Source organism: Panthera tigris, chromosome F3, assembly GCF_018350195.1.
Source record: "Panthera tigris isolate Pti1 chromosome F3, P.tigris_Pti1_mat1.1, whole genome shotgun sequence".
NCBI classification, from domain to species: Eukaryota; Metazoa; Chordata; class Mammalia; order Carnivora; family Felidae; genus Panthera; species Panthera tigris.
Window position 1 is genome coordinate 26565894 of NC_056678.1, and position 19215 is coordinate 26585108.

The window sequence follows — 19215 nt, forward strand, 5'->3', positions numbered from 1 at the left end:
GAGACCTGAGTGTTCTTATAAATGCTTTATAATGTAAAAGTGTACCGGGAAGAATAGGAAAGGGGCCATGTGAGTATCTTTCCGTTTATTTTCTCATCTCCTGGTATGCCCACACTTAGAAAATAAATCCCCTTCCCCTCCTCCTCAAAAGTCAATAATAAAAGTTCCCAAACAGAATTTGTCAGGTTTACATTATAAAGAATCCCTTCACTTGAAGTACGCAGCTATAGAGAAGAGAGAGTTCTCTTCAGCCACTACACAAACAGCATATATGCTTATAGAAAACATACATGATGGCAGGTGCAGACCTCTGCAGGAGGGCTCAGGGGACCACGCAGCTTTCTTTGAGAATTCAGCTACAGGCCATTCCCTCCCCTTGGCTAGGGGTATTGCTCTTGGGACTTGGGCTGGGTTCTGAGAGGGCCCTGGCTGGTAGTGTTGGAAGGGATGCCAAGTCACCTATGACTTCTAAGGCATCACATAAAGGTGTTACCATGGCAATCATCATCAGTTCTACTCAGACTGAGCAACAGCCTGAGTAGAAACCTCGGCAGGGCAAGGTTCAATTGCAAAGAGGAGAGAGAGATAGGGCTAGAGTAAGGTCATCTGAACGGTGGACATTCCCAGAGGCAAACATATGGGTTATAACAATGGAAGTTGTAACCACAAGGAGGGAGGTCCTTGAAAAGTGTGCAGAAAACCCCACATTTGGCTTCCTGTTGGCTTGAGCCTCCTGCCATGGCCCGGCAGAGTATAACACAGGCTTCCTTCCGCTGTCTGCCCCAGGCCAGGCCCTCACTCTGCTGGCAGGGGAGATCCTGGCCAACCCTACCAAAGTGATGGAAGAGCTGAATTCTCCGGTGCCCTTAATGAGGAAAGGGAGAGAAGAGAGTTAGGAAGCATGGCACATGAGCGAGAGAAAGCATTACCTGGACCTCAGCAAATGTGACGAAGGCCAGAGAAGAGGGGTGTGAGCCTGTTCCATGAGTAGGAGGAAGGGGAGAGGAAATGTGCATGGCCAGCTTGGAAGGATGGTAACAAAAGACAGTGGATGGAGAAGGGTGAGCAGGTACCATTTACATTTCCAGGGAAATTAAGAAAAAGTTCAGAAAGTGACATCACTAAAAGCAAGTGATGGATCATAACTCTCAATCCATCACATAAGTGTGGACCCCAGAACCCGAGGGTTCTTGGGGTTCCCTGCACTGTACCTGGTCTGAGGACCAACAGACAGGCTTCGGTTCCGGGGCTGTTAAGGCTTCCCTGCCACCAGCACCAAAGCCACCACCGCCATGTTTTCAAAGGGTACAAAAAGAGAACAAGACAGGTGACAACCCTCCAGCCCATCGTCCTCGCTCTGGATCTGAGGAGAGACAGCTGGACTGTGGACATGGGGCAGGCATGCAAAGGCTTCCTCTAAGATGCAACTTTTTCCCATGGGCACCTATATACCTGGCACGTAGGCACAAGGTGGTGTGTGTGTGTGTGTGTGTGTGTGTGTGTGTGTGCGTGCGTGTGTGTAAAACAAGTCTTGGAAACCACTCTGTGTTCATCTTCAACTATTTTCACACATTATATATCAACACATACTTGTCTTCCATGTTTAGGCTTGGTGAGAGAATGGAAGCATAAGGAAGGAAATTAACATTTATTGATCACTTACACTGTGCCAGGCCCTATGCTAAGCACTCTATACACATTATTTTCACTCCATTTCAGAGATGAGAAATTGAGGATAAAAGGGTTACTGTCTTGCTATGTTGCTCTAGCACATGATGCAGGTAAATAGAGGGGCTGGGATTCAAAACAGGGCCTGCCTAAGTCCACAGCCCACACCTTCCTCCCACTATGTCCTGTCACCCCAATGAGATTCCTAAAGATGGGGTGGATTCCTTGATATACTTCTCTCCTTGTCTTTCATTTCTTCAAAAAGACACAAACTACTTTATTGAGATCAAAATAAGAAAGAAGAACAATATGGTGAATAATGTAAGCAAATGAATTGACAAAATGAAAAGGGAACTTGACCTTTTAGAAACTCAAAGGTGATATTTATCCCTTACCAAATAAATAGGCCTCCTTAGGAAAAAGGACTCTAATGCTTCTTTCTAAGAAGGAGGAAGAGGAGCTGGGAGTCCCCCTGGTACAGCCAGAGCTGCCTTGATTTTTGTCTTGAGGTGAGAATTCACATGAGGTAGAGATGTTTGGGAAAATGCCATGCTTTTGTGAAATTTCCTTGGAAATAGCTCAGTCATGTCTAACAGGAGTCTTTCCTGTTGTGAGAGACACAGGTGATTCCATGCGACTCTAATAGGGGTTAATATACTGGTGTACACGGGGGACAAGGGACACTGAAATTGATCTGCAAGGTCAGCTCAGGGTCATAAGCCACATTCACCCTGGCTCTCCTTTGGGGGGGTCCCTCATGGCTGGGACAGCAATTCAAATAGCCTACTTCTAGGTTCTGGGAGATCTTAGATTCTTAGGACAGCTGGAGACCTTTCATCTCTCCCACAGAGAGCTCCCTACCCTCAGCCACTTGGGGAATGTTTCTTCTTAAATCTCACCCCACCTCTTTCTCTGCCAGGGTAGACAGAAATGGAAGCTTATGGTATTTGGGGAGCGGGGGGGTGGGGGATGGATGACCCCTTTCTTGGACCTGGGAAGGTCAAACCTATGCAGGTATTTTGCCCCTTCCCTCTTTCAGTTGCTATCACTGACAACAACTCCCAAATGTTTCTCTTCAGCCTCATCACACTGAAGCCAGACTTGCTTAGAAGATTCAGCTCTTGTAGTTGAAGAGTCTGGAGGGAAGCCTGTTGCACCACCTAGGAAAGGGGGGGAGGCTGCTCTGGTGGTGGAACAAGGTACAGACAGAGCCCAAAAGGCTGTCATTCATCTGAGGGTACTCGACATACCAGCTTAGGGAAAAGGCCCTGACACCATGTGTATTTCCCAGCTATACCCTGGAGGGTTATGAGAGCCCCTTCCTTCGTCGGATTCCACAGGAATGTCGGAATGTGGTTGAAAACCTGCTACAGCTGGATCAATGTTTGGGGGAAAAAAATCCCCAAATGTAATGAACACGGTTTAGTTACCTAAACAGTTTAAGACTGTCTTCCTCAGTGTGTTATCAAGGAAGTTCCTAAATCTTACGTTCTGGAGTTAAACGTATTAACATGGTTCTGATGTCCCTGAAATCTCTCTGGGGTATCTCTGCTCATGAGCAGAGAGTTTCCTCATGCTCAAGATTCTGTGATTCCCTAACTTTATTCTACGCTCTACATTCTTCTTTCAAGCTGATTCTTTGTTTGAGAGAATCAAGAAACGAGAGATATGTAAGCTGTCCCTGGGTCCCTTCCTGAGCCCCTGGAGGCACTGCCCACATGGGTGAGCACCTGCCCATGCTTCCTCATCTCCAAGAAAGGAACCCCAGGGCCTCTGACTTCTCCCTAAGGACTTTCCCAGCTCCTCCTTCACCAGTGCTACTGTTTCGGGCATGTGAGCTGAAGATATAAGGCTCCTAGAAGTACCACAGAGGGCAAGCGGGAAGCAGATTTCAAGGGCAGCTCTCTTTGGCACCACTCTGAGTGAACTGTTTCTCAGGCTGGCCTTGGAGAGGCCTTAAAATCAAGGTCTCAGGAAGAAGAGACAAAAGGGAATCAAACAAGAAGAAAGAGTTACACTTACGCCAAAGCAAAGGCCACCAATGCGCCAACCACCACCACAAAGTCCAGGATGTTCCATAGGTCTCGGAAGTAGGACCCATCCTGCAGGATCAAGCCCTGGTCTATCATCTGAAGGAGAAAGATGTGAACAGCCAGGCATGAGCCCACTGGTGTCGGCAATGCACCCTGAGCTCAGGGCTCCCCATGACAATGCCCCTACTGCCATTGTCTCTACAATCAACCCTGCACAAGGACCTGAAGAGCAAGAGGACATGTCTCACGTCTCTCTTCACCTCACTCTGAAGCCCGAGGCCCCTTGTCATAGCCACCAGGGTTCAACTAGACTCCTTGGCTCTCACAGAACTCTGCCACATTCCTTCCTCCATTAGTGGCTCAGAGCACCAGGCGTCGCCACATATGCACAGAGGGAACCCCACATAAGGGAGACTATGAAAAGAATAGAAATGTGGGGTGTTAGGATGTGGGAAACAGAATGGGGGGCAGTGAGGGCAGCTGAACTACATGGTGTCCAGGAAGACCCATCCCTAGCCAACCCTTTGCCTTGGCACGTGCCCAGGCTCAGACCAGGGAGCACACTGGGGAGGTGAGTACAATCCCCACCCCTGTCTGCACTCCCACTGCCTGCCTGAGAGTGGGCCTGGCTCCCCTTGGGCCATACCCACAGGTCTGCCCCAGTCTAAACAGATCCACGCAGACGTGCTGTACCACAACATCTTATCATAACAGACTTCATCAGAATTCTGAGGCCAGAGGAGGCGTGGCTGGAGGCCCTACTGAGGTTCTGTCATTGGCTGGTAGGTGGCAGCACTGGGGAAGGGCACCAAACTAAAGGAGCAGACACATGACCCATCTAAACCCCGTAGCCCAGCTTTTCTCTAGGGGCTTTTACCTTTATAACCATCTCAAAGGTGAACACGCCAGTGAAAACATAGTCAAAATACCTCAGGACCTGTAAGACACATATCCATGAAGGGGAAGAGCATCACGTGTGGCCACCAGGCTATACACATGCCTGACTGCCCGTGTGCATGCAGTCCTGCACCCCCACCCCAACTCGTTTCTACCTCAGGACAGAAGCTTGGGATTGGGCCTGCTAGTTGGACACAGGAGGAGGGGGGCCAGGCGTTACTGCTGGAACGGCATGACTTAGCAGTCAGTCCTTGGCTCTTCCCTCCCCTTGGGCAGAACTTCACTTCTTGGGTCTGAATGGCCCCACAAATATCTCCCTCAGGACGTAGAATCCTTGTCAGTTCCAATCCTCCTGACCTCCCTCATACTTCCCAACATACACCCTTAGGACCTCCGGGAGATGTCTCAGCAGCCTGGGGTAGAGCTTCAGCTCCCCAACTTCATGTACATCCCTCATGACCCTACATGACTCTGTAAGACCTGGCTGGCTCGGGGGAGAAGGCCCACTGCTGAAACATAACAGCACACAGTGTGGCTGGGGAGTGGGGACTGGAGAAAAGGGGCTGGTCTTGAAATGGTCCCTACTTTGCCCTGAGGGACTGGAATGGACCATTTCTTAACCCTTCTTCACTCCCCAGGAACCTGCCTTAATTCACTTTTAATGCTGGGATGGGGAGGGGCTGGGATGGGGTGGGTACCAGGGTATTACGGAGGTTGCAAACGGCTCCCGTGCACCCACTTTGTTGCGCTCCGAGTTGGTCAGGACAGGGTCCTCGGCTGCCAGGGCAATGCTGCTGGCTGCGATCACCAGGAGAATGCACATCTCAAAGTAGCGCAGGTTCACAATGTAGTGGCAGGCCCTGCGAATCCTGTGGGGTGGAAGGGGCTTCTGAGCTGCCTCTGCTTCCCTCCCATCCCCATCTCTTACTCCCCACCCTCATGCTCATCAGCCTCTTCCAGACAGCCAGGCCCTGGCCAGAGGAAGCCATGGGGAGAGCAATTTAATTTCTCAGGCACCACCCTTGATTTAAAGCTCCAGTGGGAGAAGGTAATCAGATCGGTTAGAGGCTACGGTACGCAAGCCAGATACATTATCTGCAGGCACGGGAGCAGCCAGCATCAGATTACACGCACTCAGCATAGCTACATGGGACCCTCCATTGTATCTCAGTGTCACCTCCCCCACTGTACAGAAACTGGGGCATAGCAAGGAAATCATAGGAAGCCAGAAATGCAAAAATAGACCTTGATTCTAAGATTCCTGATGAGAGGAACAACAGGTTTTCATGAGCCCCAGGTATTCTGATTAAAGTGATCATATTCTATAGATTGTATTCTGGACTCAGGTGACCCGATATACCTTAGCCCAAGTTCCTTCCCTCCCAGAGGCTTGTCTGAATACTGCCCGTGTGGTCACTGAAAACCTTTCTGTCTTCCTAGCCTCAGAAGCTGGTCTATGCGTACATCTTGCTCATTTCCAGGGCAAAGGCAGCTCAGTCTAACCTTCCAGAATCTTCTCTGCCACCTCCATCTCATGGCCCTACCTCTGCTTTGAGGAACATGCCATTTCAAAATCCACATATAGGGCAGTGGGACCAATCCTCTTAAACTCCAGTGGGTGGTCTATTTATTCCAGGCTCCATATTCTCAGTTCTGTCCACCACAGAAATATTTGGTGACACATCCCAAGTAGATTTCCTTGCTCCCACCCCAGCCCTCGACACAACCTACTGAACAATTTGAGGTAAAGGGTCCTTTTCTCATGACATTGCTCATGCTTCTCAGTCTTAAATTATTCTTCAGATGCAGCACAGAGCTCAGAGGCGATTCAACCTCATGACACACTTCTACCAGGGAGCACCCCGCATGTTTCAGATGTCTGGCCACAGTTCACTGAGAAGGATCGGGGGGCGAGCGGACCCTCGTCTCTCCTCCTCATCACCCCAACTCTGGCTCTAACCCTGGTCGTCTACCATGGTGCCAAAGGGCGAGCGATAGGAAGGTGCCTTACGGGTTGGTGGTGCTGAAGATGAACATAGAGCTGTGGGGAACCATGGCTTTGCCCGTCTCACGCTTCTCCTTCTTTTGCTGCTTCTTCTCTACCTCTTCCTCCTCCTCTTTGATCTCTGCCTCCTTCAAAGGACTGGCTTCTCCATCAGTCTTGTTGCTGACTGTGAAAGGCACATGTTGAAATCATCAGAAACCTCACTGCATGTGAGAATAGCACCTTTTGTTTTCCATAGGGATGGGATAGAGACGAGGGGAAGGGGTTACAGGAATGCATCTAGCCAGGCACCCTGCAGGCACTGGGTTTGTTAGATTACACTGTGAAGCCCTTACTCTCCTCCTAGCCTGACCCTCACCCTAATTTTACATGACAGCCTTTTTGGGCATATAAATAATAATCATGTGGGGCACCTGGGTGGCTCAGTAGGTTGAGTGTCCGACTTCAGCTCAGGTCACGATCTTATGGTTCATGAGTTCAAGCCCTGTGTCGAGCTCTGTGCTGAGAGCTCGGAGCCTGGAGCCTGTTTCAGATTCTGGGTCTCCCTTTCTCTCTGCCCCTCCCTCACTTGCACTCTGTCTCACTCTTTCAAAAATAAGTAAACATTAAAAAAATAGTAATAATCATGTTTCCCAGGGTAACAGAACGATTATTTCTGTTGTAAGGCTTACAAAGTTATATCTAAAAATCTAGATTCTTTGTCTACATTTACTTACTGAATTTTCACAACAATACACCTTGAGCGGCATACATTATGTCCATTATACAGATGGGAAAAGTGAAGTTCAGGGAATTCAAGTTATCTATCTTCAGTTCATACAGCTAGTTCCCAACTCAAAATCCTATATCCTTTCAATGATATCACACTGCAATGGAAGATTTTAAGAAACCATTACTCTGTTTGCAGCTGACTCTCTGGCTGTGCTTTTTCCAGTCGTGATTAATGTTGAAACGGGAATGCAATATTCATGCAAATATGGGACCATGACGGGCTTCCAGGGCTAGGAGGATGAAGGAGTCAGAGACTGAGTGGAGCTCTTGGGCCGCCACCCTCAGTTTCCACATGCAACTTACAGTGTGGGTTAAGTGGCAGGGAGGCTAAAGTTGAGTGGGCAAGGGATTCAGTCAAACTCTCCCACTGTTCTCTCACAGTGACCAACTCTACCCTGGAGCCTTGTGCAAGCAGCAGAGCTCTGAAGCTCTGGCTTTCTGGGTCCTTCCAAAAGGTAAATGATCCCAGATCCCTCTGACATTATGCCCTTACCTATGACCAAGGCCATAGACTAGCCCCAGGACAGGAGCAGCGGAAGGCCAAACTTTCTTGATGTTTCTCATAAGAGAGGGTCCAAAAGATTTACTTATTAAAGCATAAAATTAAACACACACCACAAGAGGTTGTGAGTCTGACATCCTGAGACATGCCCAAGTCAACCAACCTCAGGAGCAGTGAACATGGGAGACTTCACTTTTTAAAGCAGTACTGGCATTTTGAGTGTACAGAAAGTAAAGCAATGGAGAGGGAGAAGAAAGAAAAACAGGAAGAGGAGACTGTCCTATGAAAATAGAAATATATGGGAAAAATCAGAAGGAAAAAAAAGCAAGGGTAGAGTCCTCTGGTCATAATTCAGTGAGCATGAGGCGGCAGCCAGAATTAATGCAGGAATGGAAGTGGGGTGAGGGGTGGGGGTGAAGTTGGGGTGGGGGTGGGTTTAGTACGGGGATAGAGGCAGGGTTAGGGCAGGAAAGGGGGTGGGGCTGAAGTGAGGATAGGGGTGAGGTTAGGCTAGGGCAGGGATGGGGGTAGATGGGGGCTTTCTGCTGTTTCCTTTAGAGGTCTGGAGATTAACATCCATTGCCTGAGGAATCTATCAGAGAAACTGAGTAAAAGCTCCTAGGAGAAAAGAGTAAATAAGAGTAATAAATTCATAAAATGTTAGTGCTGAGGAAGACCTCAGTGATCACCCAGTTCAGTGCTTCACTTTAGGGTTGACAAACTGAGGCCTCAGGAGAAACAGGTTTGGAAGCCACACACTAAGCGGTCTGGACCATCTCCTGCTCCACATGGGTTCCCTAACTTGTCCGGGTGACATGGCCCCTCCGAGGTCCTGGAGAGTGCCATCGAGTGTTCACACGATAGATCAAATAGCCACGTATATACATCTGGCTACAAAACCACATGTGATCTCTCTGACGTCTCTATGATGGTCACAGGGGCCAAGGCGTAAGCAAATTTTACAGATAAAACTAAAGATGGAGAAAATTCTAACTTATTTTTCCTGCAAACCTAGATAAAACTGCTCCTATTGTTTCCTTGCTGAAGAATGATTTCGTCCCGCTGGTGGGGTTTTTCACGTAGCTTTACTGAGCGACTCCGGAGCCATAACTGTCCCCAGCCCTGGGTGGGATGGGTGGTGAGGGTGAAGGGGGACAGGGACTTGTGTTCTCACTGTGAACCACAGTTGAGTCCACCAAGGGGCCCACGTCGGGGATGGCGACGGTGACGCTGGTACTCTCAGTGGTGGCCTTGTCCGTGTTGGCCGTGACACAGGAGAGGTCGGGCTCACTCTGACTGATGGCCCGGCCCATGTCCAACTGCACATCCCCCAGCAGAGCTTGCTCACTGCTGCCCTCCGGCTCCTGCTCTGTCAGAGCCGTGTCCTTCCCCATTTCCAACTCTGGCTGCGGCTGGACTAAGGGCGTGCTGGCCTCATCGAGGGCTCCTGCCAGCCCGGAGCCTCTGGGCACCATCAGACTGTTGGTCCTGCGGAGACAGAGGAGGAGACGGCTGGTGCTCAGATCAGAAGAAGATGTTCTAAAGTGGCTGGTGAGCCAGGCAAGAGGGAAAGTGGGGGGAAGCGCAAGGAGCCTCGCTCGGAGCATGGCATCTGCTGCCTCTCACCCCCACCCACCCAGGCAGAGAGGAGCTAAGACCCACGGGCGCTGTCCGTGCCTTATTCCCATCCATCCACCTATGACCCACACCCAACAGGAGATGCCCTAGAAGACCAGTCTCTGGGTTTCAGGGGGACAGAGCCCACTGTGTGTCATATTTACACATGCCTTATAAAGGTTGTGTCAGTATCATTTCCATTTTATAAAAGGGAAAAGTGAGGGCCAGGCGGGATTGTACTGAAGCATCCTTAACACCAGGAGGGCTCGATGCCTCCAGGGCACTCCTGCGGCTAACTTACCTCCTTAAGTCTTGGCCTCTTTCCTCTTCCTGGATTGTGGGTTCCTTGCCCCCGTGGCTGGCCCTGGGCTCGCGGTCCTTCTCCCCCTCGGTGGGCCCCCCTTCATCCAGACTCCGCTCCTGGCTGGCAGACCTGCTCCGGGAGGTGGAGGAGGGTTCCTTGCCTTCGGTCCTGACACGACGGTGCCTGCTGCGCCGCTGGCTCTGCCTGTGCCTGGCCCGGTCCTCGAAGGTCACCACAGTCTCCCCTCCCCCAGCCTCCTGCTGGGTCGAATCACAGTTCCCATGACACGGCCTGGCCAGCCATGGTGGCTCCCGTTTGCCCAAGGACAAGGGGCTCCTCTGGTTGTCCAAGGCACTCGGCAGGTCCCCTCCGTCCCCCTTGAGGGACCCCCCGCGGCTAATGCGCTCCTCCTCACATTTCTCCAGGCCCAGGCCCAGGCCCTCAATGGGTCTGGGTCTCCGGTAGAGGCTCGGGTGGGCGTTGAGTGGGTTGAGGGGGCTCAGTGGGTTGAGGGGGTTGAGGGGGTTCATTGGTGGGGCCTCCTCTTTGTTGAGGGCCTCCTGGCTAGACATCTGCATGTGCCTTCTCAGCTGGCTGGTGCGCTGCTCCCACACTGACATGTGGTGCCGGCGCCTCCGCTCCCTCCTGCCAAAGAGGAAAGGGTGAGGACCACGGTCAGGAGCTGACTGCTGAAGGCCAGGGAGGGAGCCACAAGGGTGTAGACCAGCCCTCAGTAGCCACGGGAAAGGGGTGGGACACATGGGGGGCAGCAAACGGGAGAGCCTAGGACCTGCAGACAGGAAGCACAGAGAGATGCAAGGAGCCGAGTGGGCCACGCACGAGTAGGTGGTTGGACCAGCGCCTCCTGGTGTGTGGGGCTTCCCACCCTAATCCCTGCTCTGCAGTAGTCGAAGGGCGGGCAGGGATCAGCCTAGGACTGAGCCCCCAGGGCCTGCAGGAGAGGAGTAGAAGGCTTACCAGGTTTTCACTCCCCTGTTCTCCTTTGCTCTCAGGGCACCAACCTGTACCCACCCTCTGCTCACCACTGGCCCTTAATTCAAGGTCAGAGATCTTTCTTCCTCCTACTCTCCCTGTCTTTGGTCCCTCAGATGACAGCCTGGGATAGCACAGGCTGAAAGGCGCAATGGTGGGCTACTCTTGGAGGATGACGGACGGCAGTGACAGGCAGACCCACGGAGTCATCCCCCTCAAAAAATAAGAGTGCCGTGGATCTCTTCCACAACAGCTGATAAAAGCCACAGGCTGCACGTGTAGAGCCCACCAGCAGCTCATTCTCCAAGCCGCTGCTGAACATCTCATGTGGCGGCAGGAACACGCAGACATATGCACGCAGGAGAGCACGCGGGAGTGGGCTCACACGGGCGGAAGGGTAGTCACCTACTCTTTCACTCACATGTGCCCACACGCATCCTCACTGAGGCCCACACCTGGCTGTACACAACTGCCTACGTGCAAGGCACACCCACCAACACCAATTACCCACACCAACGCGTGCCCACTCACAGGCCGCGCAGAGGAGTGAACAACACACAGGGTCACATACCTTAGACACACACTGATATAAGCACATGTCGGAAGGTGCAGAGGATAGTGTTCACAAACCATGTGCACGGAACACACGCGCACACCACAACGCACACTGACATACACACCCAGTGCCACTCTGCCCACTGTGTGGTGAGAACAAAGACACGGTGTCCCTACACACACACATAACCACTCACAAACACGCAGACCGGTACACACATACAGGTGGCTGCTGCGTGGCTCCCACATCGACATGTGGTGTCTTCTCCTTCTGTCTCTTCTGGGAAAGAAAAACGAACAGGTTCAGTTCACCCCAACCTCCTGGAACCACAAGCCCCACAGCCACCAGCCAATTTTCAGGAAGAGGCACAGAGTCCTCTACGTGCCCGTACGTTCTCCACATGCCTGCTGCCCTCCGTAGACTCCCGACCTTCAATTTGCCAAGGGAGTGACCTTTGATTCTTACTCTGTGCAAACACGCGGATCTAGTTTTTGAAGCGTACATGCAGGGACACAATGGATATGTCATTTCGTAGAGTACGTAGCTTCAGGTGCTCGATCATCATGCCCGGCACTCACACCTGTACCTAAATACCCTTCAAGAGAGCTATTCTGGAAACCGCATAAACTTGCATGAAAGTTGTATTTCCCTCCATCATTTCCAGGATATTCACAGGGGTGTGACTTCACAACTCATCACTCCAATCACTGTAAAATATGCAAGAACAAATGCTTTGCCATGCACACCATCAAAGCCACGCAGTAGCCCATGGCCAGAGGCAGGGTCACCACTCCATGAGCTGCTGTCCATGTACTTCAAGATATGTGCCATGTCCCCTGCAACTGTGCAACACAGTGACCCTGGCCAGAGGTCTTCCAGGTTCCATCTGTTCATCCAGGTAAAACACAGTAATAACCTTCTTAGTCATGCACAGGGGAAAAAAAAAAATCTTTCTACAGACATACACATGCTGTTTCCTTTTGTTTACAAGCTCGATAGAAGGTCAGACAGGCAGGGTGTGGGAATCACCCACAAAGGCAAAAAGGACTCGTACAAACAAAGCCGTCACTGCAAGATCAATGCTCAGGTAGAGGACAACACATCTGGGACACCTGTGGAGTGAGCTCGCCCCAAGTCCCGGGCTGACAGCCCCAGTTTGGCCCAGTGGGCCCCTGACTAGACCTAGGAGGCTGGCAAGTGCTGCGCCCTCCCTGACCAATGGAGAACATGCTAGGTAAAGCGGCACTGCTCAACTGCCATGTCTCACATGCACAGGGGAGCCTGACATGGGGGTGGGCGGAGGGAGTAGAGGCAGCTGGTTGGAGCCTCGCTTGGCATCTGGAAGAGGCACAATGTGTACACGCATCCACAGAGTGGAGATGCCTGTGAGCCCCCCGTCTGCATGCACCCTTCAGCACAGGCAGCTGCAATGCAATAAGGCACACGTGGGCTGGCGGTGCCAAGGAGCATGGGTAGCATATAGAAATAGAAGCACACACACTAGCCAGGCAGCATGCACACCCACTAGGGAAGGCAGATTCTGCCGTCTATTTGCAAATTCTCAAATACTCAAATAGCCGTTCTCCAGAAGCACATGTGTAAGAGTTTAAGTACATGGAAGAATTCTCTTTCTTGTGAATGCACACAGGTGCGCGCGCGCACACACACACACACACACACACACACACACACACACACACACATACACAGACCAGTCAAAGAGAGACCCAACTTTTAATTCCCACACAAATCAGATACACTTCAAACTCCTCTTCACTCCTCCATTCACACATACGAAGATCCAAATTCACACCCCATCATGAATATACCTTCATTCTTAAAATCATACAGAGAAGCATCGACATATCTCCCAACTCATGCATATGTGACCTCACATACACCTTACATGAACCTTGTGGATCAGGAAGGGCAGCTGGCGTTCTTTCCATTTCAAAGATGGGGAAACAGACATTCTAGAATCCTAAGTGGCTCTCTCTCCAAGTATACTGAGCATGTGAGTTACAGAACCAGCCCTCAGACCTTCTGATTTGTAACAACACGCTTTTCATGTTTCTTTATAGACAGCCACACCTTGGTTATACAGCAGCCCAGAAATCAGGGGTCTCGTTTGCCCTCCCCAGCAGCACACACCCACCTTGACATAGTTCCCAGCAGCAGCACATACCCTACAGCAACGTACTGCAACCAGAGCCGTATCTCTGTTCATCGTGGAGAGTTACAGCACCTTCCTCCACCTCTCCAGGCCCAGATACACACACAGCTCACTGCCTACAGCCCTATGCCCTACCAGCATTTCATTCATTCTTTCATTCTATAAATAGTGAGTTTCTACTCTGGGCCAAGCATCTTCCCAACTCACGTCTCCAAACCCACTCTTCCTCAGGCTTCCTCATCTCAGTAAATAGAACCACCCACTCCGAAGTGACAGCCAGCCCTACCCACCAGCATGTTTGCATACCTGTGTGTGTGTGTGTATTTTTAACCCAAACTCACGAGTGCAAGGAAGGTGGGGAAAGAACTACTCAAGGCCCAGAGATTATTCCAGAGAGGAAGGAGTTGTTCTGCCTTTCTCCATCAATCTTTAACAAATTTTCAGGGCAGCATTTTCTCACGCACAAAGAAGGGGCTGAGAGGCCAAACCTTCAGTTCTGAAAGGTGAGGGCAAGATGAGGATCATCCAGGGGAAGGAGACCCCCACATAAAACCAAGAATGCCTCTACAGGGAAAGGCAGCAGACATTCAGAGACCTTCCCATGAGCACTTGGCAAAGAAAGGCTCCTCCTTTACCAGCTTCAGGGAATAGATAACGGGGTCTGGTGTCAGGATAGAGTTATACCTACCAGGGGTCTCAAAGTCTCCCCATCGATCCCCAGGGATGCCCACATAGGCCTTGCACAGGCTCAGAAGTCACAACAGGGATTCTCAGCCCTTCCTCCAACACCTTCTTCCAGCTCCACACAGGGCCCACACCCTGCTAGTTCCTGCTAGTTCTACCAGCAACCACAGGTTCAGACTTGGATCCTCAAAGTCTATACTTGCTGCTCCACTCTCTAATCTCTCATCCTCCCCCTAATTCATTCCATCTGGATTCTGTTCCCACCGGGCCACTGAAACTGAAGGTCCACAACAACTTTCATTTTGCCAAAAGAAATGGTCCCTTCTCTGTCTTCATCTCATGTGATCTCTCAACAGTAGTTAGCTGTACTGTCCAGTCGCTACTTCTTGAAGAGTTTTCTTCTCCAGGTCTCCAGGACATGACCCTTCCTTGTTCTTTCTTCCTACTCCTAATTGCCCCCATCAGTCTCCTCTGCAGGTTTCTCGTCTGCTGGACCTTGAGGCACAGGAGTGCTCTGGGTTTCTGTCCTTAGCAGCTCTGTCTCCACTACGATTCACTCCATGCCAGCTCATTCATGCTGAGAGTTTAATGCCATCCAAACACAAATGGCTCCCCCCAAATCTTTATTTCTAACCCTGACTTCTCTTCTAAGCTTCAGACTCATGTAACCAATGGCCTATTCAACATCCTCACTTGGATGTCCTCTAAGTATCTCAAATTTAATGTGGCCAAAATGAATCTTGCACTGTTCTCTAGACTATCAGTAAATACCACCACCATCTACCCAGTTGCTTAGGCATCAAACCTTAAAACTTGAGAGAAATATTTTTTTATCCCCACCCCCATGACATTTAATCTATCACCTCTTCCCGTTGGTTCTCTTTCCAAAGCACAGACTGAATGTGATTGCTTCTCATCTCCTCCATGGCTACGATGGTCTCAACTACCATCATATGTCACCTACTTTACTCTAATGGCCAAATCTGTCTCCCCACCTCCACTCTTGGCCCCTACAAATCCACTCTCAGGGAAGAGTGACCTACTATCAGTGTAAATCATGTCATACCCATCCTTCCACTTTAGACCTTCCATGGTTGCCACTAGAATAAAAGCTAAAATCCTTTACCTGGTCCTTCAGGATCTCCCTGGCCTTGTCTCCTAGTCTTCTTTGCTCCCTGCATATCAGCCTCACTGCACCTTGCTGGAGGACACTCTTCCTTCATAATTTTACATGACTGCCTTCTCCATATTTAGATCTCTGCTTGAATATCACCTCGTCAAGGAATCCCTCCCAGACTGCCTATAAGTACTCCGCCCAATTCTTATTCCTCTGCACTATTACCCTGTTTTATTTACCTTACTGCAATTATCACTGTCTAAAATTATTTACGTATGTTTCTTATCTAGCTCACTGAAATAAAAGCTCTGGGAGAACAGAGACTTCATCTTGGTCACTGCTATATTCACAGGACATCTCCTGGCATGGAGTAGGCATCCTCTGATAATACACCATTCTGAGTTGATGAATTAATTGGCTGTTAGCACAGGAGCCCAGGGGTCACTGAAGTGGGGACAGCCAACTCACTCGATAGAAGGCATGTTGGGTGCAGACATCGGGCTGACCTCCTTGGCCTTCTGCAATGCATGTTTCTGGTTGAAGGCCTCCTCTTCTTCTTGTTCATCCTAGACACAGAACAGGGATGGGTTTGCTGGTATCCCCGTGAAGGAGAATAGCTGCCTTGGCTCTCCCCCCAAGTTCTGGAGACCAGGTGAAATGAGGAAGGCAGGAGAAGAGGTTAACCAAGGCAGTTTGAGGTGGGTTGGCTCAGAGACTTCAGGAGGCCAGGCGCCAGGCCCTTTTGGAAACAGAACCCTTTCAGCCCTGGCATGGCCAGTTTCTGGTTTCCACCTTGCCCCAAAGGTTTCCTCACAATTCTTCAGGAAATCCATAGAATTCTACCCCAAGCTCCTAGCCCTCAGTGGAGCTACCCACAGCTATGGAGGTCAGAAGCTAGAGCCAACACCTCTCAGATGTTCTGCAGTATCTGGAAGTGATGGAGCAGGGCCCTTCTAGGCAGAACCCCGTGAAGTAAAATGCTGAGACTGTGCCTCTACTCATGCCCTCTCCTCTGCCAAGCTGAGTGGCATCATCCCAAGTGATCAGGCAGGGACCCCATCCCCTCACCTATATTCCTGTTGTAAATGTCTCCTCTTTGTGATGACACTGGGGAAAGCCAGTTCAGGTGAAATGACTAGAGCTACTAAGAACACACATCTTACTTAGCCTGCTCTGTTTTTCACATACATTATTTCACTTGATCCTAACAATAATCCTGTGAGGTATGCAAAACAGATATATCATTCCCATTTCATCATCTACCCAGTTGATGAAGTGCCCAATGGCATTAGAGAACCATCAGATCCCCAGAGAATGCTTACCTTGGTCAGCTCTTGGGCATTGGCCAGATTGTCTACAGCAATGGCCAAGAACACATTCAGCAGTGTGTCTGGGGTGATGAGTTAAGGACGGGTGAGTAAGAAAAACAAAAGGCTTCAGCAAGACTGAGACGGCATCTCTAGGTCTTTCCTGCCTGGGATACCAGCAGGAACAGAAGTTACCCCAAAGCATTGATTAAGCAGGGGTTATGCAGCCCTGTCTGAAGGGGAACATATATTCCCTCTTCCACTTATCTTCTCTTTGCATAGGACAAAGAAATAGCTAAATCCAACCACTCAGGGGCCAAGGTGGAATAAGGAGGCCTTTAGATAGCTATGGCCTCTCCTCACAGCTTACTGAATAGAGATTGGCTGAACAACATGACAACAGGGAGCTCAATGCAGGAGCTCACGTCTCCTTTCTGAGAGGCTGGAACTGAAGCCCACCTAGACCAATCCTACTACTCTGTTCTTAAAGACGAAAAGAAATGAGATTCCACAGCTCCATCACTGATTGGTTCTCAATAATGGGATGCTAACTTATTTCTCTCATTCTTCTTATCCTGGAAGTCTTCCATATTTCATTTAACAAAAATGTCACAGAGCACACAAGGTCATTATAGAACCTATTTCTATTCCAACCTCTAACCTCTGAAGTCCCAATTTTCCAACTGTTTTTGGGGTCCATGTGTTGTGGAACACAGAAGTGGTTCCAGCTTAAAAGTCCAGGTCTAACTACCCTCAGCGTAATAGGAAAATCAAGGTGCCATTGTGACAAACTGACCTTCTGTTTCTGTGATGCACTGCATTAACTTTCTTTTTATGGGTTTCTCATGTTTGGTTCATAGTCTGCTCTGACCCCTAGAAATTTTCACAGCAGATAACTTAAAGGAGTATCTTCTCTCTGTGAGGCTATGGGAAAAGCCAAAGTCCAGCTATATCACATGGCTCTCCTTTTTCACTCCACCAATCCCATTTTAAGGCAAATCTCATTCCCCCAAAACATTTAATGATTGTGTAGAAGTTCACAGTTTATAAGGTGCATCCAAAGAAATTATATCATTTACTATGCACAACAAAGGGGTAAATGCTGTCATCCTCCCCACAGATGTGAAAACTAGAAGTTCAGAGAGACTAAGGGACTTTCCCAAGGCCACACAGCTGGTAAACTGAATTGTTGGGATTAAAACATAAATCTTCCTAGTCTATATATTATGACCAGACATAGGTTTGGGAATTAAATGGACTCAATTTCCAGTCTCCCTTTATAATTTAATAATTGTTTGACTTTGGTCAAGTTAGTTCATCTAAGTCTTAAGGATTAGATGGTAAGGTAAGGATTAGATGAAATAGTACCTGTAAAACACTTAGTACAGGGTCTCATGAATAGCACAAATACAATAAATGTTGGCTATGCTTAGGAGTATTAGTATTAGTCATAGTACTAATATTTTTGAAAGCTTACTATGTGACCAGTCCTATTCTATATTAACATGTAATTAATTTATTAGTATTACAGTGTGGCCACTATTTCAGCCTACAGTTATCTTTGTCAACTCTTATTTTCCCCAGCTGATAGCATCTCCAACTGTTCAATGTAAGAGCCTCATAAGTTATTATTTGTGTATGTTGTAGATATAGATAATATTTTATCTTCTTGTTTATATTTGTCTTCTTGACCCAACTACTGTACAATTTCCTTAAAATCAGAATCCTTATTTCTCTTAGTACACTGAACTATATCCACCCCAATGCTATCCTGATGCCCTAAAAAAAAACCCACCCACCTCTACCACCATCACCACACTCCTCAAATGCTGGTCCAGGCAGGCAAAGAGCACAAAGAGGAGCATCTTAAAAAGGATACAGTTTCCAAACAAGGTGAGCACAATGAAATAGATAGCTGACCACATGCCTGAGCTAACTCCACCCTGGGAGCGGATCCCATTGTACATAACCTCATTCCAGTCCTCACCTGTTAGGATCTAGGCAAAGCAAACAATAGGCAAGTCAGAGACCTGGGTTGGTTGAAAAAATGGGGCTAATGCAAAAAGGAAAATTCTCGCCTAGGTTTTTTCCATCTACCTCTTGCTTGGCTATTCTTCAGGGAAAAAAATAAAGTCATTTTTATGAGCAATTCTAAACTTTCTTCTGATAAGGAAGAAAGGCATTGAAAAACAGAAAGAAAGCATCAAAAGGAAAGATTCTATTCCTCAGACTACAGACTCCCTCCATCTCCAGCTTTGCCAAGTCTATGGTAATCACACAGATCAAGTGGTCTGGTCACTACCAGACTATGCCAGGGGAGCCAAGTGTATAGTTCTTGAGATAGCAGCATTATTAGAAAGAGCCTCATGGGCTCCAGTTCTGGAAACCTGGGTTCTGGTTCAGCCTCAGATTCCAGCTAAACAGTGTTTTCTATAGCATTCGGCATTATTTATTTTTGAGTTTGCCCCCGTGATTTAAAAATATTTTTTTGTGGGGGGGGATAGTGGGGGTGGGTGGAAAACATAATTCATTAAATGGACACATGGGTTAGAAGATGCTTCCAATTTTAGAAAACCATAAATGTGATA

At 49.0% G+C, this 19215-nt stretch overlaps 1 protein-coding gene across 2 annotated transcripts in view; it reads right to left on the bottom strand.

Moving 5' to 3' along the window:
* Positions 1-19215, bottom strand: part of CACNA1E (calcium voltage-gated channel subunit alpha1 E) — a 309331-nt gene that overhangs the window by 58052 nt on the left and 232064 nt on the right. For both annotated transcript variants that reach the window (XM_042976069.1, XM_042976070.1), the window contains exons 16-25: positions 18507-18624; positions 16643-16710; positions 15789-15886; positions 11569-11625; positions 9795-10442; positions 9051-9364; positions 6610-6769; positions 5338-5467; positions 4579-4638; positions 3691-3797 (exon numbers count right to left, since the gene is read on the bottom strand). In XM_042976069.1, coding sequence (XP_042832003.1) covers positions 3691-3797; positions 4579-4638; positions 5338-5467; positions 6610-6769; positions 9051-9364; positions 9795-10442; positions 11569-11625; positions 15789-15886; positions 16643-16710; positions 18507-18624 — 1760 coding nt within the window. The remainder of the gene's footprint in view (positions 1-3690; positions 3798-4578; positions 4639-5337; positions 5468-6609; positions 6770-9050; positions 9365-9794; positions 10443-11568; positions 11626-15788; positions 15887-16642; positions 16711-18506; positions 18625-19215) is intronic.